The following is a 27,030-nucleotide window of genomic DNA, read 5'->3' on the forward strand; positions in this document are numbered from 1 at the left end:
AACTTTTAAAAAGTGCTTCTAAGTATATTTTTCTCAAAAATACTTTTGAAAGAATTTTTTTTTTTTTTTACTTCTCAAAATTCAAAAATATTTTTTTTTTTCTAAAAGTTTGGTCAAACAACTTTAAAAAAGTTATTTTTTCACAAAGTATTTTTAGCCAAAAAAAAAAAGTTTGACCAAATAGACTATAAAACCAAATACAAATTGCTTCTTGCCATCAAAAGTATTTGTACTTCTCTAAATAAATAAGATGTCAGTTACACTGATGACCTAAAATTTTTATTGCATATACTCTAATCCAAAATTGTGAAGTCTTGTATTCAATATACTCTAATCCCGTTAGCAGTTTGTATTCAATATCTGTACAAAAAAAAAGGTTTGTATTCAATGTCAAAGTAAATATTGTAGGCGCTAGGCTTCTATTCTTTTCTAGGTTCCTACTTCCTAGTCTTAGGCTGCTCCCCTATTTCCTAACTCCTCCAACAAAGCTAGATTGCATCATCTCCCTCTACCCGTTGATCACAGCAATTGCTCCCCAACCTTATAGCTCGAAATCAATTACTGGTCATTTTAAGTGAAATTTATAGTTTTGCACTCGTGTTTTCGGGCGAAGAAGAAGAGGTGCGAGATAGAGAGAGGAGGCTGGTCTTTGAGAATGAGAAGAAGAGGAGATTTATGAATTCCTTGAGTGGGTCTGTCGTGGATAACATTGATCCTTGAAATTATCTAGAAAGTACACAATTGTAAGTTTTCTGGTGAAATTAGGAAAAGACCCAGTTCAGCTGTGAACGTACAGGTTGTTTTAGTTGCGATGAGTTCAGGAAATGTGGGGCGGCTGCCATTGATGAATGTTGTTAAATTTAAGGGAGTGCCAATTCTGCAGCAATTGCATTTGGAGGAGCGGCTGCTAAGGACTTCACCTCAAAACTGGTGCATTGTAAATGATGGAACCAATGAACCCACCATTGTCATGGGTATTTCAGGGTGAGCTATCAATTTTCACCCTTTTTTATGGTATGACTCTTTTTTTTTCATAGTAATACTTTTACTAGAATTGTTTCTTGATTGTTTTTATTGGCGGGTTCATTATACAACTTGCCTTGACGATTGGGTTTGCACTGATCCTGGTTCCTACTGCTTCACTTATTAATCCTTCACCATCTTTAAACTATAGTGGGCAATGGTGGAGCCAGGAAGGGGATTCGAAAAATTCGAACCTAAAGCAATTTAACATATGTGTGTCATAAAGACACTGATAACAATGCCAGTTTTTCCACTTTCTGATATTATTTAGACTGTATATTCTTTGGAGCTAAGCTATCAGTATTACCTGCACTGCTGTTGCATGTTCTGATCTATCAGCTTTCAATTGATGCAAAAAGTTACGAGTACTTGAATGCCATGGCCGTAATGATAGAACGTTTTTTGTTGTATGTTTCTGATTGAGTTATTTGTATAACAACATTAACCATTGTCACAGTAAAGCAGCTGAACTTCTTGAAATCGGTTCTGTTTTGCAAGACAAGATTCCAGTAGTAAAGAGGTTTACTGGAGGAGGCACTGTAATTGTTGATCACAGGACAGTTTTCATCTCCTTCATATGCAACAAGGATGCTGTCCCTACTGTACAACCATATCCTAGGCCCATCATGTCATGGAGCAGCCAACTCTATAGCAAAGTGTTTCAAGGAGTTGGGGATTTCTCTCTTCGTGAAAATGGTACTTTTGCTGCTCCAGGATTATTTTCATTGTTGGCTGTCCAGCTTTTTGCAGGAAGAGGTGCAGGTTTTCTTCTTCAAGAACCAAAAAATGAACCAAAAAAAAAAGATAACCTTGCTTTTATGTCAAAAAAGAACTTACTTTTAAACTTTGTTATGGAGGAAATACTTGCTTATACTTGCTGTATGGTATTTTTTGCACTATATATTTCTCAATGTATATATTTGTGACACTGAGTTAGTTTGATATTATTGATTTATTTGACTAATCAAAAAACAAAAATAGAATTTTCAATTGGCTGACAATGTATTTATGCATGTACTGGGGCTAAAAACCAAGGTTGAGTGTCAGGCAAACGATGCTATTACGCTGCAGTCATCAAGGGAGCTTCCTTTTATGTATATTTAATTATTTGTTGTTGATAAGGTTCACATACTTTCTTACTAATTTCTTGACAAGAAAAGTGTCATTCATTGGATTGGATGCTTCTTTTTCTGTATTCTTATTTCTTCTTGTTAGCAATATTCTATTCTTTCTTCTCTGTGCAGTTGGTTCCCGTTTCTATGTACGTTGTCTTACTTTACCTTAAAAGAATTGTGAATACTATCCCCCCTCTCTCATTCTCTCGCCCGCTCTGGATATCCGTCGAACTGCTTGGTTTTGTCCTTTATTTTTTGGTTCTTTTTTTTTTTTTTGCTCGCACGGTGATATGACTTGAGGAATCCTTATTTTATGTCTTGCTCACTAGCTTTCTGGACATCCAACATCATATTGTACTTTTACATGATCACAGACTACGTTTTTGGCAACCACAAGTTTGGGGGAAATGCTCAATCTATCACAAAAGGCCGTTGGATCCATCATACATCCTTTCTTTGGGATTATGAGATGATGAACATGGCTTATCTCAAACTTCCAAAACGAGCTCCTGACTATCGACAGGTTTGCAAACAATTCAAGTTCTTTGTTCTGCTTGTTAAATAGTCTTGTGAGCCTTTTTTTTAAGAACTTGATGCAGCTGCTTTTTGAACACTGTTTCTGGAAACACTGATTTAAGATGTTGGCCGAATAATCTTAAACGTGTTCAGGATCGATGCAAAATTTCATTCTCGTACACTGCAACATATGGAACAACTATGTAGTAATTAATAGAATTATATTATTATTAAATATTTTCATAACCATAAATATTTTTTCTCTTCCCTCTAACATATAGTACATTTAGGTACAGAGAATAGATAAAGCATTTTCATATAGAAAATATGGTGCTTGCACTGCATGCATACTCTTCTAAGCTGATGGTGTGAAGACCTCTAAGTTGGTGCTGACATCATGGTGAAAAGATGAAGCATGAGTAGTCTTCTCTGTTTCACTTGGCTTGAGGAATGGGTACTGGGATTAATTACTTCGGAAAATCTACAAAATTGGCTCATGTCACTGGTAAGGGCTGTCCCAATGTAGTTATAAGCTAAATTTACTGAAGAGGCTCTTTCATGTGTTCTGAAGAAATTGTCCCTGAAACTATGGATGTGGCAGTGAGCCTTAGAAGTTGTTTACTATCAAGTATACTTGGTAGTTGGCTTGGCTGAAAAGGTAAAGCTAGTTAATCTCAGTTTGCAAGCAGCCACAATGTTGAAGTCCGTGGTACATGCATCATCTCCTCACATAGGAAATTTCCAAGTTTGTCTTTTACACCTTTGTAGTCTTCTAATTTCCTGCCTGCATATCACCTAATATATCTTACTCTTGCGTGTAAAATACACTCGTGTCCTCTTAACTAAGCTCTTGCTTCAGGTCCACATATGAAACTATCCTCTTTTCAAGTGCTCACGTGGGCAATCAAGAACCCAACTATTCCATTATTCAGAATTTTTGCCTGGAGTCATGTCCGTACCAGGGGTCCAAGTTCAAATAACTGTGTGCAGTTGTGATGAGCTGAGCCCAGATCTCCATCGCGATGAGCATGCGACGCATGCTCTGTGTTTGGTCCAGGAGGGGGAGCATGTGATGGACATGCTATGGGGCCAAAACATTCTGTTCCAGGCTCCCTGCCTTGACTGCACTGTGCTCTCTTTTCTAGTGATAGTTCCTGGCAATATCACCTCTTTCGGGTCATTTTCCAACAGCCACTTTTTCAATAAATTCCAAGTGACCCAACTTTTTTCTGACTATTTACTGCAAGTTTTGTGGTGCCTATTGAATCTTTTTATGTTTTTAACCATAAATAAACTCAAACTGGTTTCCAACCTTAGCGTGCATGTTAGAATCTTAAGTGTTAGTGTTAGAGTGTTAGAATTAGAATATTGAAAGAATTAAGTTCTTTAGTTGGATATTCTCATACATTGACAAATCTTTATATATGTTGAGTCTGACACCTACAAATAGGTTTCTAGTATATATTGAATAAACAAGTTATCAAAGTATCTCTTCCTTTTTCTTATTTTCACATTAGACTTTTCTCTTAGATGTAAATATCTTTCTCAGCTGCTACATCGTAGTGCCGTTATATCTTTTTTATCAAACTAAACTAGTAAACTTATTGAAATTTCATATTGTCGTGCTATTCATAACTTATCAACTAGATGAGATCCACAGTAGTTGGTATCCATTTATGCTTGCATCACTGATTCATTTACTCCCTCTCTCCCGGAGTGCTTGCCCTATTTTGCTTTCTGATATTCAAGTGATATAATCTTTGGCTAATACTTTTCACAATAATTTTCTTCAGTGTTAAATTGGAAAACTTAAATTTGTCTGTATTCTTTTTTGTAAATTCTAAACGCCTGAACGTCATTTAAAATAAAAATAATTTTAAATCCACTTAACTAAAATTAAATCTAAAGTATAATCATATAATTGTAACAAAAGTTATTAAGGAAAAACAGGAAGATAACTTCTACTTATTTTATGATATCCACTGGGGTCAGTATCTATTTGTGCCTGTACCAAGGTCTCGTTTGGAAGTTGATGAGTTCCTTATGTGCAAGATAACTAAAGCTATCCATGATCTTATCTTAGGGAATGCCATATCTAAACAGTGCCTTTTGAGGTTCTAGTTTCTATAGTAAATATAGAGAAGCTCTTGTTTGCCTGTTATGTTTGGAGCTTCCTGGTCATCTCTATGGTGCATTAAGTCTAGGCTCTAACGCTGTTAACCCACTAGGAGCCTTAGAATTCTGTGGCTTGAAGGCTTCTAGCCAGATTCGTCACTGGAGGCCTTCTAAGCTACTGCCTTGACTTCTGGACGTAGAGAACATTTAGGCGAGTATCAGCAACTGGTGATATTACCTATTCCCAGTTCAATCTTGATCTGTCATTTTTTTAGAAATGGTAGTCACTGCAACCTATATGCTGATGTGCCCGAACATTCTCCAACATCCAGATCATACTCTTGCTTTCACCTCTTCGAAAGGACGTAACACATTCCCAATCCTAGCGACAGTCGGTGCTTTCTTTGGTGAAGTATTCCACAGAGTATCAAAGTAACAAAAAGTTGTTTCTTTCACTAGCTACCTTTACTCTAACTCTGTCATTTGATATGTCTCTCAACCCTGCTCTCATTTATGCTTATAGTACTTTTCCAGCTTATTTCACTTTAATGCCTCCACATCGCTTTTTAGATGGCTTTGCGAACTTGAACTTTTTAGTATTTACTAGTGTTTTTCAGTCGAATTATGCATGCCATGGAAATCTTATAGCTGAGAGAGACCGCAACATGATAATTACACCTAAATTCTTTGGCTTGAAAGGATCTTTTATGCTTTAACTTCAAGTTGAGTTTAATATTCTCATGGTGAAGTCTTGCTATGTTTTCCCCATGGAATTATGCATGCCATGACCATCTAATAGCTGAGCAAGACTGCAGCATGATAATTACACCGAAGTTCTTTGGCTTGAAGGGATTCTTTATGTGTGAACTTCAAGTTGAGTTAAATATTCTCATGCTGAAGCCTAGTAGTTCCTATTTTACTCTCATTTGTTACTTGACAATTTGCTGTTTTGGTTCATGAGATACTTAACTACTTTTTATTTGTACTAGTTACTTTTCCATTGCACATTAGTAATTTGCTTGCTTTAGTCTTTGATGGAGAGTTTACCTATTGGTTATTCAGGCAAGAGACCATTCAGACTTTATCTGCCGCATGAAGGATTATATATCTCGACAAGAATTCATAAATAGAACCATATCTGCACTTGACAGCCACTTTTCTGCGACTTCTCTGGAGCTTAAATCATTTGACTGTCCTGATGATACGAAATTTATGCCCTCCTCTAGATTGCTTGGAAAAGAAGAATTGGAGGAAAGTTTTGAGTCTGAATCTGGGAATGTCATACTTCAGTCACTGTAACTGCCACAAGACCTTCGCTTGAGGTGCTACTGTATGTCAATGTACCTTAATTGGTTATTCGTCGAGGAATAATTTTCCCTCTTTCCATGAGAATATTTTTGTTGGATTGGGCTCCTAATCTGGTTGTGGTTGCCTACCTCCAACTCATTCATGTTGCTACTTCCTCGGATAAAAATACTGGGAAGAAGTGCTACCTTTTACCATTGTGCGTTACAGGAGGTATAATTAAGTCCTTGTTTGTAAGCACATCGATTGAGCGTCTACATTATTAATTCACTGGACAAACCACCATCTCTACAGATACTGTTTTGTAATCTGACCATCTCTCTCTCCTTCATTTGCTTGTGGTTTTATTTTTTACAGCAAAGGGACTCTGCTTAAAATTTTGAGCTGCCTAGACTTTGATTCCAAGAGTTTGTTGTTGCTAGTAGAGGTTTTCGTAGTCATTACCAGGAAAGAGAAAATTTTCAATTGTACACAACCTGTTGATTGGTAAGTTTTGCTTTCCAATAATCATAGCTATTATGTTAGCAAGCACCCGCACCATGCATGCCAATGTGACAATAGCATCATGATACAAAAGAGTAACTTGCTTTCTTGAATAAATACTGGAACATTCTTTTGCAATTTTGTTCAGATGCAAAATTTAAGATCTTCCGCAAAAGCTTTCTCTTAACCAGATATCAACTTTCAGTGAGCTTCTCGACCATCTGGAAAGCAAATATTCTCTTGATGATCTAGGGGAATAATCCAAGTAAGAATACAGATCTAGTCGTCCTGTACATTAGAGGTCACTTGTTTATAATAAAGCTCAAATCTTGATTAAAACCACTAACTCATGATTAAAAGATAACAGTATCTTTGGCGTAGTATCTGACAGGTTTTCTGTTTCACGAATGTATGTACAATGGTGTTGTGCCATGGGTCTGAAAGGTCCCATTGATCCTTTTCCAGTCACATTGTGTTGTACTATAAATCCCAAAAATGGCAACATTGCCAATCTCCCTGCAAATCCACTAGGACATTAGCTTGTTTCTATTAAGTCATACAAAGTCTTATACAGAAATAAACAGGCTTATTAGTGACTTAGCATTAGCAATCTCCTTCTCCTTATCCTCCAAAGTGGGTGCAAAATTTAGGGGATTGAAAACATGGATAACCAACTACATTAGGAGGTAAGCCATAATTCTTGAAGATAGGGTCTTGGTTGACACTTCCTGGATTCTTGATGTCTTGCCAACGAATCTCATAGAAGAGGGAGAAGAAGTAAATAAAAAAGAAGATTTTGATGATCTGCCTCCGTCCAAGAGGGCAGAACAATTGGAAAGGTTTATCGGTGAAGGTGTTTTGGCTGCTAAGAAAAATAAGAAGAGAAAACAAGAAAAAAGAGCAAGTTCCAATTGATGGATGAACCAGCTGTTGTTGTACTTGTGCTTATAGATCTTGAAATATATGAAGAAGCTAAAAAGAACAGGTTCTTCTGCTTCCAAAAAAAATAGGAGGTATAATTTTGATGAGCTAGGGACCAACTCAAAAAGGAAGAAGGTGAGTTCCTTAACAACTGTAAGAAAGGACCCTACATCAGGCTTTTTGCAGGAAGCGCGAGTGTTACAATGAGGTGGAGTCAGCCACCGTGTTTGTGAAGAGGAAAGCTAAACCACCAGGTAAGGGAAGCATTGTGCTGAATCACAGAAGTAAGAAGGCTAGATTAGAGTGGAAAATCTATGTTTCTAGAGCATGTGCAGAAGCAACTCTCTTCCGGTCAATAAATATGGTCCTTAAGTCTTTTCTAGTGGTCCTTAGAGCCCGTTTGGATTAGCTTATTTTAAGTATTTTTAAGTCAAAATAGCTTTTAAGCCATTTCGTAGTGTTTGGATAAAGTAAAACAGTGCTTTTAAGTACTTGTTTTTAAGCTAAAATGACAAAAATAAGCCAAAAACTAGATTTTCTAACGTATGGCTTTTGGCTTAAAAGCCACTTACAACAAGCCCATCCAAACGGGCTCTTAGTCTTTTCTAGTCAAGTCCTATTTTGTTATGCTATCCTTTGTACTCTACCGGTTTAACATCTTTTTTTTTGTGGCATTTGAAGCAAGTTCTTTGTTACTTTTGTTGGTTTGGGCTAACAAATTCATATGGTTATATAAATAAATTTTTATATTCTTTGTGTGATGAGTCTCTTAAGATGGATAATATCATGAGACTAATGTTTAAGCTCTTGATTTATGTGCATGTTAGTGTAGCCCAAGTGACCATGAGTTTGATATTGCTTAATTTTCACTTTTGACTCTATTGCTGCTTTGTTATCGGTGATGTCAAAAGGGAAAAGTTAAGAATATGCATATATACTGATCAATGAACCTGGTCTCTGTGTAACTCAGTGTTTAAAAAAGCGCTCGCTTCATCGCTTTAAGCGAGAAGCGAGGCGAAGCGTGAAAGACAGCGCTTCAGCAAGGTGAAGCGACTCAAGTCAGTAAAAGCGACCGCTTCTCTGTAAAAAGCGAGAAGCGGGGAAAGCGAAGCGTCCGCTTCTCTGTATTAAAATACCCAACCCTATTTTATTAAAAATAAGTTTTTTGGATTAAACACTGATCTTCAACAACAGCGACTAGTATTCTTCAACTTCCAACAACAACGACTTCTTCTTCATCTACTTCTAATTTCTGAAAGAATCTCAAATCATCAACTAGGGTTGTTCTTCTTCTTCTTCAACTTCAAGTTCAAGACTTCAAGACTTCAAGACTTAAACAGGTATGTTCTGAACTTCTGATTTTTATTTTTCTTCTTCTTCTTCTTATTCTTTTTCTTTCTAAACGTCCAAAAAGCAGCGAAATGCTAGCGAATTTTTCCAGAATTTTACTGCCCAATTTTTCAGAATTTTACTGCCCAATTTTTTCAGTTATTAACAGAGAATTCCTATGATTTTTTATATCCTTTATTCTTAGTTCTTATTGACTTTCTTATGTGTTATGTAGTTATTCTTTTAATGGCGCCAAAAGAAGATAGGAAAGATCCGGCTTGGGCTTACTCTGAAAGAGTTTGCGAGACCAACAAGATGGCAATTAGATGTCTTTTTTGTGACAAGATTTCAAATGGAGGAATCTATCGTCAAAAAGCGCATCTAATCGGTGGTGATCCAAATATCGCATCTTGTCCTAAAGTTCCGTCGCATGTGAAGGAAGATTTGAAAGCATTCCTTCATAAAAAGAAAGAGTTAAAGACTCAACTGATTCATGAACAAGAACTATATAATCTTGATGACGATGATGAAACAAAAGAAGGTGACGATGCTTCGTCGCTTCTACCAAAATCACAAAAGTGGGGAAGGATGCAACCAATGTCTTCTAGTTGTGGATCTACTGGCAAGACCAAAGGTCCTATGGATTGTTACTTCTCGCAAAAATCTGGAGATAAGGAAGAAAAAAGTGGTAATTCTCAAATTGATGCCAAAACGATTTTGAGGGATCGTGCAATTACAATGTTTGCGCGGTGGATATATGATGCAGGTCTTCCTTTTAATTGTGTTAATTATACTGACACTTTTTCTGCTTTTATTGAGGCCGTAGGCCAATATGGTCCAGGAATGAAGCCTCCAACATATCATGAAGTTAGAGGGCCATATCTAAAAAAAGAGGTGGCAGAGGTGAACAAAATCGTGGAGGAGCACAAAGTAGAATGGAACAAGTTTGGTTGTTCCATTATGATGGATAAGTGGACGGCAAGAAATGGAAAAATGATCATCAATATCTTGGTGAATTCTCCTAAGGGAAGCCTGTTTCTTGAATCCGTTGATGCAAGCGACTCTTCGACTGATTCAACCAAAATGTACTCCTTGTTCAAGAGTACAAAATGTTGTTCAAGTTGTCACGGACAACGCCAGTGAAAATGTTAAAGCTGGCGATTTGATGTCTGCTGGGTACCCGCATATTTATTGAACTCCGTGTGCAGCACATTCCATTAATTTGATCTTCGGTGATATTTTCAAGGAAAGACCCTTTAGTTCAATCTTTAATCAGACAATTAGAGTGCATTCCTATATTGTTCAAAGGCCTTTGTTATTGAATATAATGAAGAGATTCACTAAACAAAGAAGCTTGGTGAAACCCGCAAAGACAAGATTTGCTACTGCTTTCTTGACTTTGCATAGGATGTATGAGCAAAAAAGCAATTTGAAGAAGTTGTTTGTTTCAGATGAGTACACTAACAGTGCCTATGGAAGGGAAGCTCGAGGGAGAGAATCTGCAGATATTATACTTTCTCCTTCATTCTGGAACAATGTGGTTCATGCATCGAAGATTGGTGGTCCTTTAGTTAAAGTGCTTCGTTTGGTGGATGGGGAGCAAAGGCCACCAATGGGCTACCTGTACGAAGCAATGGATAGGGCAAATGAGGCTATTCAAGTCTCGTTTAGTGATCAAAGAAAATACAAAAGAGTCTTTGAGATCATAGATAAAAGGTGGGATAGTAAGCTTCATAGCCCTTTGCATGCAGCTGGACTTGTTTTGAACCCGCAACTGTTTTATGACAATGAAGAAAGGATTCTAGGAGATGAACCTTTGTGGAATAGATACTATGAATGTATTGAGAAGTTGATACCTGAAGAATCCGTGCAAGATAAAATAACAGAGCAATTTAGTATTTATAGGAATGCTGAGCAACTTTTTGGAAAAAACATGGCGATTAGACAAAGAAAGACGAAGTCACCAGGTGAGCGAGTGCTTATATGTTGTTTTATAGTTAATAAGTTATTTCTTTATCAATATTATGTTTTGAAAATTTGTTCTACTTCTACAGTTGAATAGTGGAAGCAATATGGCCATTCCACTCCGGATTTACAAAAGTTTTCCATCAAGGTTCTAAGTCTAACATGTAGCTCATCTGGGTGTGAAAGGAATTGGAGCGTGTTCGAACATGTAAGAACTAAGAAGAAAGATTTAGTATATTGAGATAATTAAATTATATCTCAATTGTTCTAATCTTACTAATTACTTATTATTTGCAGATTCATACCAAAAAAAGGAACAAACTAACCTTGAAGTGTCTCAATGATCTAGTATTCATTAAGTACAATAGAACATTGAGACGTCGTTACAACGCTCGCAATGTAATTGATCCAATTAGTTTGGACAACATCGATGATGCTAATGAATGGCTAACTGGAGTCCCGGAAGAATATGCAGATGAAGAAGTATTTGAGGAAACTTCTGATTTCACTTGGGGTGATGTTGCGGAGGCGCGTGGAATTGGGGAGAGGATTTATGGTTTGAGGGGGAGTACCTCAACTTCAAGTTCATAGAGGAAGGGAAAAGAGGCAGCTACTTTGTCCCTAGTTGATGAAGAAGAAGAAATTGAAGAAGATGACGAGCAATATAATAATGATAGTGGAATACAAGAATTTGACAATCTTGTAGAAGAATAGGATGCTCATTTTGTGCTTTAATTGATGCTACTATTTAGTTTTTACATTGAAGTATTGAACATTTGCTTACAATTACATGTGTTGTCTATGCAATATTTATTTATTTATTTATTTTTTAAATTTCGCCTCACTTCAAAAAAGCTTCTCGCTTCTCGCTTTAAGCGAAATGGGGTTTGTCGCTTTTTCTCGCTTCACGCTCTTCACAATACTGGTGTAACTATATTGTTGTGTTCTAAAGAAATATTTGCAGAAAAATGCTGAATCAATCTGGTTCTTATGCCTATGAAAAAGCTTAAGAAGTATTTATAAAGTACACTACAATAAATTTTTTATGTAGTAAATATATTTAAAACTTCTATACATATAATGTCGGGTTGGTTTGGTTTCGGTTTGACTTTTTTAGTTAAAACCAAACCAAACCAAATATGGACGGGTTCTTTTTTCAACACCAAACCAAATCAAACCAAACCATAGTCGGATTTTTTTTCTCGGTTTGACTCGAATTATCGGGTTGGTACGGTTTGTCGGTTTTATTTGTACACCCCATTACCATGTTATCAAATTTGAAAATTTTATTTTGCTTTCTAGGCTAGAGTTTATAGTTTTGAAAGGGGTTATGATATTAAATTTGTCCCTTTGATTATAGAGTTGTAACCTACATTTTAGCTACAATTGGGTTAATTTTAGAGGTAAGGTACTAGAGTTTATAGTCCATTTAATTATTGTATTGTAACCTAAATCGCTCTTGAAGTTAGTGAAATTTTGAGTCAAATCTCACAAGGGTAGGTCGTGATTTTTTACTCTCTTGAGTAAGAAAGTTTTTCATGTAAAATTACCCGTGTACTTTAATTTTCCCACTTCATTTTCAGTTTTATACAATTCATTCCCCTCTTATGTTTAGGTGCATCCCAAAATAACATCAACATAGTGGAACAAGATGAACTCGATCACAAGTAGAGTTGATGAAGATGCAAAGTAGTCAGAATTTCCTGCATCATTTCACGTTCTTTCGGTCCTCAGCAACTCCCAGTGGATCGTCAAAACCATTGCCTCCCGGGAGCCTAAACAAAGTAATGTTCCAATATCAGTACTAGACAGAGTCAGAGTTACGATTTTGAATTTATGAGATCTGTATTTTAAAAACGGTACTAGGTTGTATATAAATTATTTATACATATTAAGTTAATTATTTAACAAAGAATGGGTCAAAGCTACTGTTTTTACAGAACCTGTATGCGAAACGGTAGCTCTGTAGTAAAGAGTTTATATAGTGGAAAATACTGTTGTGCTTATATAGTGCAAAATATATTTTTTTATTGGAAAACGCTTTTGGCAACGAATGGAATGATATGGTTTGTGAAAATTTATATTGCATGACCACCACGTGAAATTTGTTATTATAGGAGAATAACTTTTGTTATTTATGGGTGGAAGTTATGCTCCTTTACAAAGATTTCTATCTTTGAATTAATTATCATTTGCTTTTTTAACACTTTATATTCTTGCTAACACTGAAAATATATCACCAGCACAATCATATTGCCCTATTCTCTATTTTTGTAAGATTACATATGGATATATTTTTATATTCAATCATACAGAACATGAAAAAGTTTTTCATAGAAAACATTTTTCTCCGCATAATAAAAATGTGATTTAGAATGCGCGTACCTGCCATCGAGATAAGTAAGAGATGCTAATTAAGCCTGGAAGCCATTCTCCTTTCTTAGCTACAACCTTAGAATGATTTGAGCTATGATGTTGTTTCTTTTTTTCTTTTTGTCGTGAATTGTTCCAAGCGTTCAATTTAATTCTTTGGCATAAAGGCTCAATGGATAGTTCTGTTAGGCTGGATAATGGGATTGTAAACATTATACATGAAAAAATATTTATTTTATTTCGATTTTGCTATTTTTTTTAATAAAATGCTTCGTGCATAAATCTTGGATTTTAAGAGTTTCATGCTTTGATTTGAAAATATATATAATTTTCAAATAGCTTATGCGGTTAATTGATTTTTATGCATACATGGTTAGAAAATATATTATGTGATTTTCTTAGTTCGCACGAGTCAGATAGTGTGTCGGATACCGATAAATAAGATTTGAGTCGGGACAATCATGATGGAACTCCAAAATATGCTACATAGGTAGTAGAAAAGAAACATTAGAGAGATGAAAAAAGGAGCAAGAGAAATTGGAGTTTTGACTTATACTTGTTTGGCAAGCTTCTAGAAAATCAAAAGCACTTTTTTCCCTTGAAATATGGTTAATCTTGAATCATTTAGGTGTACGGTTTATTTCCTCCAAAGATCGTTCTTTCTCACTTTCCTATTTCTCCTAGTTCAATTCTACTCCCCCTCCCCTCCATTCAAAAAAAGAAATAAAAAAAGAGAGAAATAAGAAAATAAAAGGTAAATGGAGACTTGGAAAACTTTAGTGGAAAGAAAACTATGTCGCCAACTGGAATCTCTCGTCTCATATGATAATGTGACAATTGATTGACTTAAATTCATCCCGGCAAGAGATATCTCACGTGAAAAGCTATGAATGCATAAGCTGGTAAATACTCCATCTGTTCCGATTTATGTGAACCTATTTCTTTTTTAGTCCGTTCCAAAAAGAATGACCCCTTTCTAAATTTGGAAACAATTTAGCTTAAATTTACAATTCTACTCTTAATGAGAAATTTTTATAACCACACAAATACTCTGAACCCATTTTTGACTTGTTTAGGACCACAAATTCCAAAAATCTTCATTTTTTTCTTAAACTCCGTGCCCAATCAAACAGGTTCACATAAACAAGTCAAAAATGGACCCAGAATCAAACAGGTTCACATAAATTGGAACGGAGGAAGTATATGTGTTGAGCTATCAAAGAAGTAATAACCCCTAAAGAAGCTAGAATAATCCCTACTTGAAAATGAAGCGAATTATTAATTGTGTCGTAAAGACCCTTATGTCCATGCCCCAATCGTCCCCCGAGGGAATATGTGCATCTAAAAGATCTTTCATACTGTGCCCAATCCCAAAATTGATTCTATATATATGGCCAACAATAAGAAAAATAAATACAATAGCTAAATGGTGATGGGTGATCACACCCAACTATGCTTTATAAAAAGGACTAAGCGGTCGTTGAAAATATAATCCGGTTTATAAGTTCGGAGTCGAATCCCACAGAGAACTAAGGCTTAGCTACAACTGTTCAATATTGTAAAGAAACACAAGTTCAAATAATTTTCTAGTTATAAAGATTTAATTTTTATTTCTACTAATTAACTAGCAAATATTATAAAGCAGTAAAATTATCAACTAACATGGATGAAATTCTAGACAAGACTAAGGAGGTCTAGAGTTATGATTTCCCTAATTATCGGAATCTTTTCCGCTACGTTTCCTACAAATTTGCCTAAATTTTCTCTACCGACCATGAGTACTCTAACTGTCGTAACTCTCTCTCGAGTAATTACCATAATTTACTAGGCATATTCTAACGAATTACGCTAGCTGGCATTAAGTACAACTCACTCAGATCGCATCAAAGTTTCATTATCCCTAAACCCACCTTTAAACCTCCGTATTGATCCCTCATATACGTTTAGGAGTGATGTTGTGCAACAACTACCTAAATATGCACTCTCTCCCGAGTAATACATACTAAATAGGCACAGCTAATTGAGGGCCCTTCAATCAACCACAAAAATAATATAGTTTAACAAATAGAGAAAATACTACGGCAAATCTATATTAACGTAACAAGAAAATCATCATTCAATAGGTTCCATCAACACCCTAGATTAGGAAGTTAGCTACTCGTACTCATAGTAACAATATCCCAAATATTTTACAAAATTAAAATACAGAGTAAAAATAAAAAGATGTAGAAATTGATGATTCTCACTCCTAAGGGGGTGATTCCACCAGCTCTTCTTGCCTCTGGCTGCTGAAAAAAACGTTCTCTACAAGTGGTGTTTTAGGTCTATTTATATGTGTAGAACAAAGCCTAAATGTGTGGGCCGAGTCCTAGTCAAACCCGGAACGAATTAAGTGTTTAAAACTCAGATTGGACCTGGCCTCAGGCTTGGCGTCGCCAGCCTAACGCCTGGAATTTGGCTGGCCTCGCCAGGCTAAAGCCTGGTCCAGCCTGGCCTTAGGCTGGTCTCGCCAGGCTAAAGCCTGGTCCAGCCTGGCCTTTGGCTGGCCTCGCCAGGTCTCTCCTTTTCACTGTTCTCGAGCACACTTTCAACGTTTAAGTATCCTTTTTACTCTACTTTCATCTCCAATTCACCTACACATAAAATAGACTCCATTATGCACAAATAAAGTATAATTTATCATTAAAGCATGTAAAATGCAAGGCACATAATATACGAAACTATGAAATTATAACTACACATCAATGGGCAATAATAGTCAGCCATAACTTTGCGTTTGTGGATCCCCGATTTATTTTATGGATGTTAAAAGTACCACAATGTTCCCAAATTTGCTTCGTTCAAATTCAATAGTAATGGGCTAAAAACATGCTGGGCAAAACTTGTGAACGAAACATTTTGTTTTCAATTTGAAAAACCTTATTTGTATATCAAATTATTATGTCTTGAGGTTGTTTTTGCATAAATTCCTTAAATAAAGACAAAATTTTTAAAATGGTGCGAAATGATCCTATGTGCAAGTCACCCTTGTAGATTGGGATACCATAAAATCGTGCTAATTTCCCTTAGTTTTTGCATTATGTTTTCTTCTTCTTTCTAAAGGTTTTTCTTTATCTTTCTCAAATTTTTAATTCCCTTTCTCGTTTATAAAAGTTTCGAAGAAAAAAAAAGAAAGTTAAAATTATATATATATATATATATATATATATACCAACATTTGAATTTCTCATAAACTAAATCAACTCTAAATATAATATAAAAAATACGAAAACGAGCACCAAATATCGGGGTGTCACTAAGTCATGAGCGTCTAAATCTATGAACTAAGAAATAAAACTGTTTAACTGTCAATACAGTCCAAAAGAAGAAATGATAAAAGGAGTAACAAGGGCCTGCGGACGCTAGCAGCTACCTTGCAGTCTCCAACGATAGCCGTCCTGAACTCAACGATCGCCGCGCTCTAACTCACCTGGATCTGCACATAAAGTGCAGGGTGTAGTATGAGTACAACCGACTCAGTAGTAACAGAAATAACTAAGGAACTGAGCAGTAGTGACGAGCTAAGTAGAATAATCCAATTATTATTTCCACAATTAAGTACAAATAGGAATAGACAGGTAATTTCATAAATCAGTAAAACTACAAGGAAAATTAAAAGGTAAATGTAACAACATCAAAAGTAAATGCAACCTCACAGCAATGTCACTCCATCACTCAGTACTCGCACTCAGCACTCAATGCTCAACACTCTGCGCTCACTGGCGGTGTGTACAGACTCCGGAGGGGCTCCCAAAGCCCAAGCGCTAAGCACGGACAACTCACGTGCCATCATATCAATACCTGAATCCGTACGGTCAACTCACGTGCTACGCGGACAACTCACGTGCTATGGTATCAATACCTAGATCCGCACGGTCAACTCACGTGCTACGCGGACAACTCATGCGCTATGGTATTAATATCCTCACAGCCAGGCCCTCGACCTCACTCAATCATGTACCTCACTAGCCTCACCATCATCAACAAATAAGGGAACACAACCCACATCAAGTATCACAGAATATTAGCAAATAATAGAGACTGAGGTAAACATGTAAAATAATTTTTATGACTGAGTACAAATAATATGAGCATGAATAAAGCCTGAGCATGATCTCTAACATTAAGGCACACAAGTTCAACAACAAGTAACTACGTAAATACAGATAATGGCCATGAGGCCTCACGGGACGGACCAAGTCTCAATCCCTTGAGGTATACACTCACACACCCATCACCTAGCGTGGGTATCACCTCCAAACAGTCACACGATATCAAATTCTCTGGGTTTATACCCTCAAAACCAGAGTTAAAACTGTTACTTACCTTAACAGCGTAAAATCCTACTCCGGGATGCCCTCGTCTCTGGACTCGATCTCCAAAAGCTTCAAATCTAACCATAATCAGATTAATACCATCAACATAGGCTAACGAATTAAATTCCACAATAAAAACTATAAAATATGCCAAAAATTCGAAACCGGCCAAAACCCGGCCGCCGGGCCCATATCTCGGAACCAGTCAACAATGACAGAATCAAAACCCTCGTCCTTTTTCGAGTCTAACCATATAAAATTTATCAAAATCGGACTCCGTTTGATCCCTCAAATCCTCACTTAAACTCTCCAAAACTCAAACCCTAACTCCCTCAATTTTACTTTGAAATCATCAATCAAATCCCAAAAATGAAGATGGATTCATGAAATATAATCAACACTGAGTAGAGAACACTTACCCCAATCCCTATGGTAAAAATCGCCCCCAAAATCGCCCAAATCTGAGCTCCCCAATTCAAAATATGATCGAATGAACAAACCTTCATTTTATATATTTTTCTGCCAGTTATTTTACCTCGTTTCTCATAGCAGACGATCCCGAAACTCACTTTTTAAGCCTCCAATTGATTCCTTATAAATTTTTAGTCAAGTTAGACTTTTGAATCACTCAATTTGACCTTACAATGAAGGAGATATGTAGGTTTTAATATTTGCAAATAGTGCAGATTTTTAAATACGAATTCAGTGGCAATTTCGTAATTAATCTGTGAAAATATCGCAACCCAATTATTTTAGTAAAATGACCATAAATTCCTCATACGATACCCAAATTAGACGATTCTTTTTGCTATGACTCCGTAATTACGATACGGATCTAATGCTTCAATTAAAACAGAAATCAGAGCTCATTTTCTTAATGTGGTACCATTTATGCTGGAAGAAACGACGTCGAAACATAAGAAAAACGAGCACAACGCAGCCCAAACCTATCCGAAACTCACTCGAGCTCCTCGGGACCCCGTACGAACATAATAACAAGTCTCATAATATAACACAGACCAACTTAAGGCCTCAAATCATGCATAACAACATTTAAATGACGAAACGCGCCTCAAATCAAACTAAATGAACTTTCGAACTTTCGACTTCCAAAAACTCGCGCCGAAACATATCAAATCAACTCGAAATTAACTCAAATTTTGCACGCACGTTATAAATGACACTACGAATCTACTCCAACTTCCGAATCCGACCCCGATATCTAATTTTTCACTGCCGACCAAAATCGCCAAATTTCTAACTTTCGCCAATTCAAGCTTAATTCTACCACGGACCTTCAAATTACATTTCCGTCACACTCCTAAGTCTAAAATTACCCAACAAAGCTAACCGAATCATAAAAATTCTAATCCGAATTCGCTTACTCATAGGTCAACTTTCGGTTGACTTTTTCTAACTTAGCTTTCTAACTAAGAGTCTAAGTGCCTTATTTCACTCTAAAACTATTCTGAACCCAAGCTAGATGGTACTTACTATATACGAACGTTAGAGATGTACTTACAATATATGAACGCTCCCTTGTACAGACCTTTTATCCTGGTACAATAATTATACTGTGTTTTGTCTGTTATATTCTTTGCAGAAATAAGATTTTCAAATATAATTGGTGATCATATATCATCGAGTAAAATGAGACATAAACGTTTGTGAGCTATTCTGTAACCAATTTTACATAAACGTTTGTGAGCTATTCTGTAACCAATTTTATTTTGGTTTTGGATAAGATATAAAACAAAAGGAGTTTTCGGTTATTTCATTTCTCTCAAAAACATTTTTACTCAATTTCTGTTTCTTTCTTAAACAAACAAGTTTCAATTTCACCACCGGACACAAAAGAGAATAGAGAATTCGAAAAAGAGAAAGGGAAGAGAAACAAAAGAGAAAAAGAAAAGCAAAAGATGTGTGAAATATAATCCAACAAGCAATTGACCGCACTGGGACTATTGTTACTTTTATTCCGAAAACTTAAAACTATTATCAAAATAATTATATTGTGGATGTTCATTTATTACTCCGTTATAAATAATTTTCCTGAAAAAGATTATCCATTTAGTACTCTGTTGAAGTTTATCTACAAGCAGCTGATGCAGGCAGGTTGCAAGCAGCTCAATGAAATGATTTACAGTAGCTTCTTATTAAACAGGCAGGTTGCAAGCAGTTCATGCAGACAGCTTACAAGCAGTTAAAGAAAAGTCTTGCAGCTGCTTCCCGAAAAGCCTTGCAACTGCTTCCTGAAAAGCCTCGCAGCTGCTTCCTTTCTTCTATAAATAGAGGAGTTTTCAGTTCATTATGTACATAAGTTTGAAGTTTGAATAATATATCAGTTTCTCTCTATACTTGTCTTTACTTTACAGTCTTTATTTTATAACACGTTATCAGCACGAGACTCTGCCATCTCGAGAAAATACTTTGAAAGTATCAGAGGTACGAACTTTCTTTCTCTAAATAATGTCAAATCTTTCTAAACTTGAGTTTGTAGCCCTGGATATATCAGGCAAAAGCTACATGTCTTGGGTGCTTGATGCCGAAATTCATCTTGATGCGATGGGTCTGACAGACACCATCAAAGATAAAAATCAGGCATCAAACCAAGACCGTACCAAAGCAATGATATTCCTACGCCATCACCTTGATGAGGGCCTGAAAATGGAATATCTTACTGTTAAAGATCCAGTCATACTGTGAAATAATTTGAAAGATAAGTATGACCACCTGAAGATGGTCGTTCTTCCACAGGCACGATATGATTGGACTCATATAAGGCTACAAGATTTTAAATCTATCAGTGAGTATAATTCTGCTATGTTCAGAATTATTTCCCAATTAAAACTATGTGGTGATAATATTACTGATCATGATATGTTGGAGAAAACTTTCACCACTTTTCATGCCTCTAATATGCTCTTGCAGCAGCAATATCGAGAGATGCAAAAAAGTATTTTGAACTTATCTCACATCTTCTTGTAGCCGAGCAACATAATGGGCTATTAATGAAAAACCATGAAAGCCGACCTACTGGTTCTTGTCCATTCCCTGAAGTGAATGAGACGAACTTCCACCAAGCTAAACGTGGAAGAAGGCGTGGCCCTAATCGTGGTTATGGCCGTGGTCGGGGAGAAAACTCTAATCGTGGTAATAATAATGCACCAAAGAACCCTCCTCACCACCAGCAGTGGAAAAGGAAGGAGCAAAAGCATGAAGCGGTGCAAGCATCAAAGCCAGAAAATGCATGCTATAGATGTGGGGGGAAAAGGGCACTGGTCCCGTACATGTCGTACACCAAAGCACCTGGTTGAGCTGTATCAAGCCTCCCTAAAGAAGACAGAGAAAAATGCTGAAGCAAATTTTATTTCTGAAGATAATTTAGACTTCATGCATTTGGATGTAGCTGATTATTTTGCACTCCCAAAAGGAGAAACAAGTCATGTGATCGGTAGTGAATCTGTAGAAATGTAAATATTTTAATTTTTGTTGTTTGTAGTAGATAGTATAGTTATGTAATTGTTGTACATAAATAAAAGTTATGCTTTGATAATAATGTTTACTGTCATATTTATTTTGTTTATGTCATTTTAAAGAATATGGATAATCCTCAAATTATGTTTGGATCAAAGACCAATCATGAAGACATTTGTGTAATTGATAGTGGAACAACTCATGCCATATTCAAAGATCAGAAATACTTTTCTTATTTGCATAAGGAAAAAGTAAATGTTTCTACAATTTCTGGTTATCTGTACGGGTCACTTGATAATGAAATTTACATGAAAATCCCTGAAGGATTTAAAATGCCTGAAGCATATTCAAAATTTCGAGAAATGTACTCAATCAGATTACAAAGATTTTTGTACGGTTTAAAACAATCTGGACGCATGTGGTATAATCGCCTCAGTGAATATTTGTTAAAAGAGGGTTACATAAATGATGTTATTTGTTCATGTATTTTTATAAAGAAAATGGCTTCAGAATTTGTTATACTTGCTGTTTATGTTGATGACATAAATCTTGTTGGAACTCCAGAAGAGCTCCAAAAGGCAATTGAATATCTTAAGAAAGAATTTGAGATGAAAGATCTTGGAAAGACAAAACTTTGTCTTGGTCTGCAAATTGAACATTTAGCAGACGTGATCTTTATCCATCAATCTGCCTATACAGAAAGGGTCCTAAAACGCTTTTACATGGACAAAGCGCACCCATTGAGTACACCAATGGTTGTTAGATCACTTGAAGTGAATAAAGATTTGTTCCGACCTCCAGAAGAGGATGAGGAACTCCTTGGTCCCGAAGTACCCTATCTCAGTGCAATTGATGCACTAATGTATCTTGCTAGTGTTACAAGGCCTGACATAACATTTTCTGTTAATTTACTAGCAAGATATAGTTCTTCTCCTACACGGAGACATTGGAACAAAATTAAGTATATATTGCGATATTTCAAGGGAACTCTCTTGCTTTATGCTAACAAAGATAGTGCAGATCTTGTTGGTTATACAGATGCAGGTTATTTATCTGATCCCCATAAAGTTAGATCTCAAACAGGGTACGTGTTTACATGTGGAGGTACTATCATATCATGGCGCTCCACAAAACAATCTATTATTGCTACTTCTTCAAATCATGCTGAAATAATAGATATTCATGAAGCAAGTAGGGAATGCGTATGATTGAGATCAATAATTCATTTTATTCGAGAAAAATATGGTTTGAAATGTGAGAAAAAACCCACAATTTTATACGAAGATAATGTTGCATGCATAGCCCAATTGAAGGGAGGATTTATAAAAGGAGATAAAACGAAGCACATTTCACCAAAATTATTCTACACACACGATCTTCAGAAAAATGGTGACATTGATGTGCAACAAATCCGTTCAAGTGACAATCCGGCAGATTTATTCACTAAATCTTTACCAACTTCAACTTTTGAGAAGATGGTATACAAGATTGGAATGCGGAGACTCAAATATTTGAAACAAGGTTTTCATGAGGGGGAGTAAAATACGCGATGTACTCTTTTTTCCTTACTAAGATTTTTTCCCACAGGGTTTTCCTTATAAGGTTTTTAATGAGGCAGCTAGCAATGCGTATTACTAAATATGTGTACTCTTTTTCCTTCACTAGGATTTTTTTCCCACAGGGTTTTTTTCTAGTAAGGTTTTAACGAGACACAATACCTTTTTAATGAACATCCAAGGGGAAGTGTTATGAAAATAATTATATTGTGAATGTCCATTTATTACTCCGCTATAGATAATCTTCCTGAAGAAGATTATCCATTTAGTACTCTGTTGAAGTTTATCTACAAGCAGCTGATGCAGGCAGGTTGCAAGCAGCTCAATGAAATGATTCGCAGCATCTTCTTATTAAACAGACAGGTTGCAAGCAGCTCATGCAAACAGCTTACAAGCAGCTAAAGAAAAGCCTTGTAGCTGCTTCCTGAAAAGCCTCGCAGCTGCTTCCTTTCTTCTATAAATAGAGGAGTTTTCAATTCATTATATACATAAGTTTAAAATTTGAATAATATATCAATTTCTCTCTATACTTGTCTTTACTTTACGGTCTTTATTTTATAACAAAAATAACGGACATGGTCAATCGGTTTTACAATCTGAAAAACACACACGAAACGAGAACAAGAAAACGACACACTTTTGACTTCTTCCTCCTGCATGCCTTCTCCAATTCCCGGTGCCAGTTTTTTAGTGGGCGTTTGGACTTTGGACATAAGAATTGTAAATTAAAAAAAAAAAAATATATTTTTTAAGTAAAAATTATATTTTAAAATTAGAGTTGTGTTTGAACATAAATATAATTTTGGGTTATTTTTAAAGTTTTGTGAGTGAAAATTTTGAAAAATAGTTTTTTGGATTTTTTTAAATTTTCGAAAAATTTCAAAATTCATCTTCAAGTGAAAATTGAAAATTTTATGACCAAACACTTATTTCGACAAAAATGAAAATTTTTCGGAAAAAAGTGAATTTTTTGTGTCCACAATATTTAATTTTTTAAGATATCAAGGAGGAATTTTAATTGATTTTTTGACTTTTTTTTTGTGATCCACAATATTTGATTTATTAAGATATTAAGAAGGAATTAACTTTTTTTTCCCAAAAATTGCCATGTAGTAAAGAATCTAGAAGTATTTGTTATATTTTTAGTAAATAAATTAAAGTTAATATAGTCAATTTTATTATTAATTAATGATAAAATATGAATTTCTTAATATATGTAAAACAACCTAAAAATCAATTAAAGTAGAGACTAATAATAAGAAATCACGACAACAATGTCACAAACTACTTTTCCAAGTGGAAATGGGGACCATACAAGACCATATCTTAAAAATATTAAATAAAAGTTACAAAAAAAAAAAGTGGTTTCACCATATTACCCTTACCATGAAGTACTACTACAGCGGGTGGTGACCAACAATAAAATCAATCCACCTCTGCCTAATTTCTGTCGTCCTAAAATGACATTTGACAGAAATTAACCACTCCATACAAATTAACACCCTAATAATGTCTTACTTAGAGAGACAATTCAGTAGTTAAAAGGTCACAATTCGAACTGTGTATTAAGAATTCGAATTAGGTGGCCTCCCTAAAGAAATGGATAAGAGCCACTTTAAAACAAGCCCTTCCCATAATTTCAACACTAATACTAATCACTAGTAAGAAATCCTATGACACAACACTTGCGCCCTACTCATTAAGTGAACTGGGCGCCGGTGAAAGTTTGGCCGAAGGACCAGCCGCCGGGGATAGCGTTGTTGCAGACGACGGTGCGGCCGTCGCCGGTGGTGACCTTGAAAGAGAGGATTTGGCCATCAAGAAAGGAGTTGCTTTGCCAATTTTGACCCCAATTGCGAGACATGGGTAGCCAGTCAGTTCTTGTGCCTTTAATTGAAACTGCATGAACATCCCCTGAACCTCCCACGTTAGTCACTAGGACTAAATTGAAGTATGAGTGACCATTCAGAGTAAATCTGATGCCTCCCCTCTTCTTGCAGGGTACCCTGCATTTATCACAAATTAATCACAACCTCAATGTTATAATATTATGATTAATTTTCTTTCCACAAGAAAATATCTAATTGTCCGATCGAAATGCAACCATAATTAACCAACTACTCATATGTTAGATAAATTAGAGGGTGTTGGGGCAGAAAAATAACAGGGCGTCATGCGGAGGCTAATAGTTGCAAATCTTGGACGACCATAAAATATATTAAAATATGCATAAAAATATGATTTGGTCAATTGGCCTACATATAAAAAAAAAAACATAAGATCCTATTGAAAGAAAATTCTCCCCATAAATAAAGCTCTCTAAACCACCACATTGTTGATGCTATTGTATATTCTAGTTGTGAAAATGATGTCTTCAATTTATAGATGTCCAAAACTTTTCTACTAAGACAAGAAATAACCAAATATAAAAGATAATTATATTTTTCTTTCAAGAAAAGTAAAATTAATTACGGTAATACTTTGACGGTGAGAGCGACATTCTTAGGTAGCGTATGACAGTGAGCAAAATCAACTTGGTTGGGTGCCTAATTTTTGGTCTGAAATTAGAACCAACTTTTTATTTCCGGCCCAAACTAGTTTACTATGGTCTATAAGCTATAAGTTCTGATTTTGGTCCATAAGCTTTGTGGCAAAACAAAGAAAGGAGGCATGTAGATTAATTGTATGCTTTACCTTCTGTAAGCAACAGGAACAATCCCAGATCTGTACTGAGCAATTTGTTGGAAAACAGGCTGAGAGAGGTCAAAATGGTGCAATGGAGGGTTGCACCACCCACCTGCATTATTTGGGAGGGCATAGTTTGGTGGGCAGAAATTGGTGGCTGTGACCACTATTGACCCTCCTAGGCACCCCTTTGGGTCACTCACACACTTCAACTCAAAGCAGGCCCCACAGCTCAACCCATTGTTGAACAGTGCTGTACTCAATGCTGCTGTGTTTGTACCATACCCTTGACTGTCCAAATTCCCATAACCACATGCCCCACCTGGATATTATCCAAATTATTAGTAAGTGATTGTATGTGACTTCTCAAAATCTGGATATAATCTTTTGCATTAGGTTGCCTGCTTTACTTTCGGTTAACTACTCTTACTTAATCCTCTATCCCATTTTATGTGGTACAATTTAGGATAAGATGGTCAAATTATCTAATGTTTAGTGTGAAGTAGAATATAAAATCTTTACGTTTTTGAAATAAAATTTATATATTTAAAAACTATATAACAGTATTATAAATCATAATAATTAACGATTCATAATATTTAAAAAAGCAAATGAAAAACAAAATTCCATTAACTTTTCAAATAGTAATTGTATCACACAAAATGGGATAGAAGGAGTATTAAAATAGTTTTTTGTTCTAATATTTAGGTGACCAATGAGATAAAAAGAATTTATACTGTGAAAATATTTGTGAGGTAGATAGCAGAAAAGCATAGGCCTATGAGTAGCAGAGAACTAACCCATGGTTCCTGAAGCATCACCACCTCCATAGAAAGTGGCATGAGCTTGAATCCATCCTTGTTCATTGCCATGAACACAGGAAACCACAAAAAGAAACCCCACAATGAAAAGCCACAGAGTGGACATTTCTTGCTGTAAAATCAAGAAAAGTATAACTGTTAGACACCCTTTAAAATATAATAAAAGAAAAATAGTTGTATTTTGGTCAGTACTAACCTTAATTTGTTCCTTAACAAAAATGGAGTTTCTTGATATCTTTCTTTACTGTTGTGTTCCAGGGAGTGAATGAGTGTATTTGTAATGAGAAAGAGGAGTTGAGGTGCGAATAAATAGATGCTGTGAGGGGAAAGAGGGCTCTGCAGTTTGCAAGCCAAAATATCAATGTTTTTCATGTTATTTTGACACCTTTTTTGAGGTTGTGGGGCCTACAAACCGTCAACAACTGTGCAAAGCGGTTATTTTTGTTTGTTGAAGAGAACCAGTTCTTTTTTGCCTACAAATGGCTAGCTGCAAAGTATACCTCGTTTCTTTTTCTTTTTTTTTCTCTTCAAAGTAGCACAATGGTAGCTTATTAATAAAGACAAATCAAGTTGAATGGGAACCGTCCAGTTGTAGCTATTTCTTCCTTTTTGGGGAACGCAACTTGGTTCTTGTGTTAAAATTGAATGGTTTAATTGTTTTTAGCGAATCTGGCCGATATGCTATAGTTGGACTCCTTAGTCCTTGCATGAACCTGCGAATGTGTAAACATCTGATGTGTACATGTTTCGTTTCAAATATTAGTGATAAACTGAATTTGTTTAATTTTTTTTTTACGTTTTAGAAAAATTATTATTTTTGGTAAATAAGCAATTTTATTACCTACTAAGAGAAATACAGCTCAAGAAAAAGAAGAAAATACCAAATTAGACTACCCAGGTTTGCACTCCGATTCTACCCAGTTCACCACACCTTCCAAATCACTTTTGCACGGCAAAATCCTCGTGCTATGAAGTGTATAATTTCTGTATC

The 27,030-nt window shown here is 35.7% G+C and overlaps 3 protein-coding genes and 1 pseudogene across 6 annotated transcripts; 2 read left to right on the forward strand and 2 right to left on the reverse strand.

Moving 5' to 3' along the window:
• Positions 1-396: 396 nt before the first annotated feature.
• Positions 397-6,369, forward strand: LOC104095799 (uncharacterized). 2 transcript variants are annotated; one of them, XM_009602012.4, is made up of 4 exons: positions 397-984; positions 1,481-1,719; positions 2,513-2,661; positions 5,832-6,369. In XM_009602012.4, exons 1-4 carry the CDS (start codon positions 812-814, stop codon positions 6,066-6,068), a joined length of 798 nt encoding a protein of 265 aa, XP_009600307.1. In that variant the 5' UTR covers positions 397-811; the 3' UTR covers positions 6,069-6,369. The 2 variants fall into 2 exon arrangements, with proteins under 2 accessions (XP_009600307.1, XP_009600308.1); XM_009602013.4 differs by having other exon boundaries at positions 877-1,014; positions 1,522-1,719.
• Positions 6,370-6,473: 104 nt separating this feature from the next.
• On the forward strand, positions 6,474-11,616 carry LOC138899651 (uncharacterized). Of its 3 annotated transcripts, XM_070186317.1 has the most exons (5): positions 6,474-6,560; positions 8,758-8,818; positions 9,043-10,774; positions 10,862-10,980; positions 11,070-11,616. In XM_070186317.1, exons 3-4 carry the CDS (start codon positions 10,135-10,137, stop codon positions 10,867-10,869), a joined length of 648 nt encoding a protein of 215 aa, XP_070042418.1. In that variant the 5' UTR covers positions 6,474-6,560; positions 8,758-8,818; positions 9,043-10,134; the 3' UTR covers positions 10,870-10,980; positions 11,070-11,616. The 3 variants fall into 3 exon arrangements, with proteins under 3 accessions (XP_070042418.1, XP_070042416.1, XP_070042417.1); XM_070186315.1 differs by lacking the exon at positions 6,474-6,560; XM_070186316.1 differs by lacking the exons at positions 6,474-6,560; positions 10,862-10,980; positions 11,070-11,616 and having other exon boundaries at positions 9,043-10,861.
• LOC138899752 (chlorophyll a-b binding protein 4, chloroplastic-like) lies at positions 6,900-13,358 on the reverse strand (annotated as a pseudogene).
• Positions 13,359-23,789: 10,431 nt separating this feature from the next.
• Positions 23,790-26,379, reverse strand: LOC104116287 (expansin-A15-like). Its single transcript, XM_009627111.4, has 4 exons — positions 26,236-26,379; positions 26,019-26,151; positions 25,228-25,540; positions 23,790-24,539 (listed from the first exon to the last, which is right to left on the reverse strand). Exons 2-4 carry the CDS (start codon positions 26,143-26,145, stop codon positions 24,233-24,235), a joined length of 747 nt encoding a protein of 248 aa, XP_009625406.1. The 5' UTR covers positions 26,146-26,151; positions 26,236-26,379; the 3' UTR covers positions 23,790-24,232.
• Between the last annotated feature and the right edge of the window lie 651 nt (positions 26,380-27,030).

Source organism: Nicotiana tomentosiformis, chromosome 10 (assembly GCF_000390325.3).
Source record: "Nicotiana tomentosiformis chromosome 10, ASM39032v3, whole genome shotgun sequence".
NCBI lineage: Eukaryota > Viridiplantae > Streptophyta > Magnoliopsida > Solanales > Solanaceae > Nicotiana > Nicotiana tomentosiformis.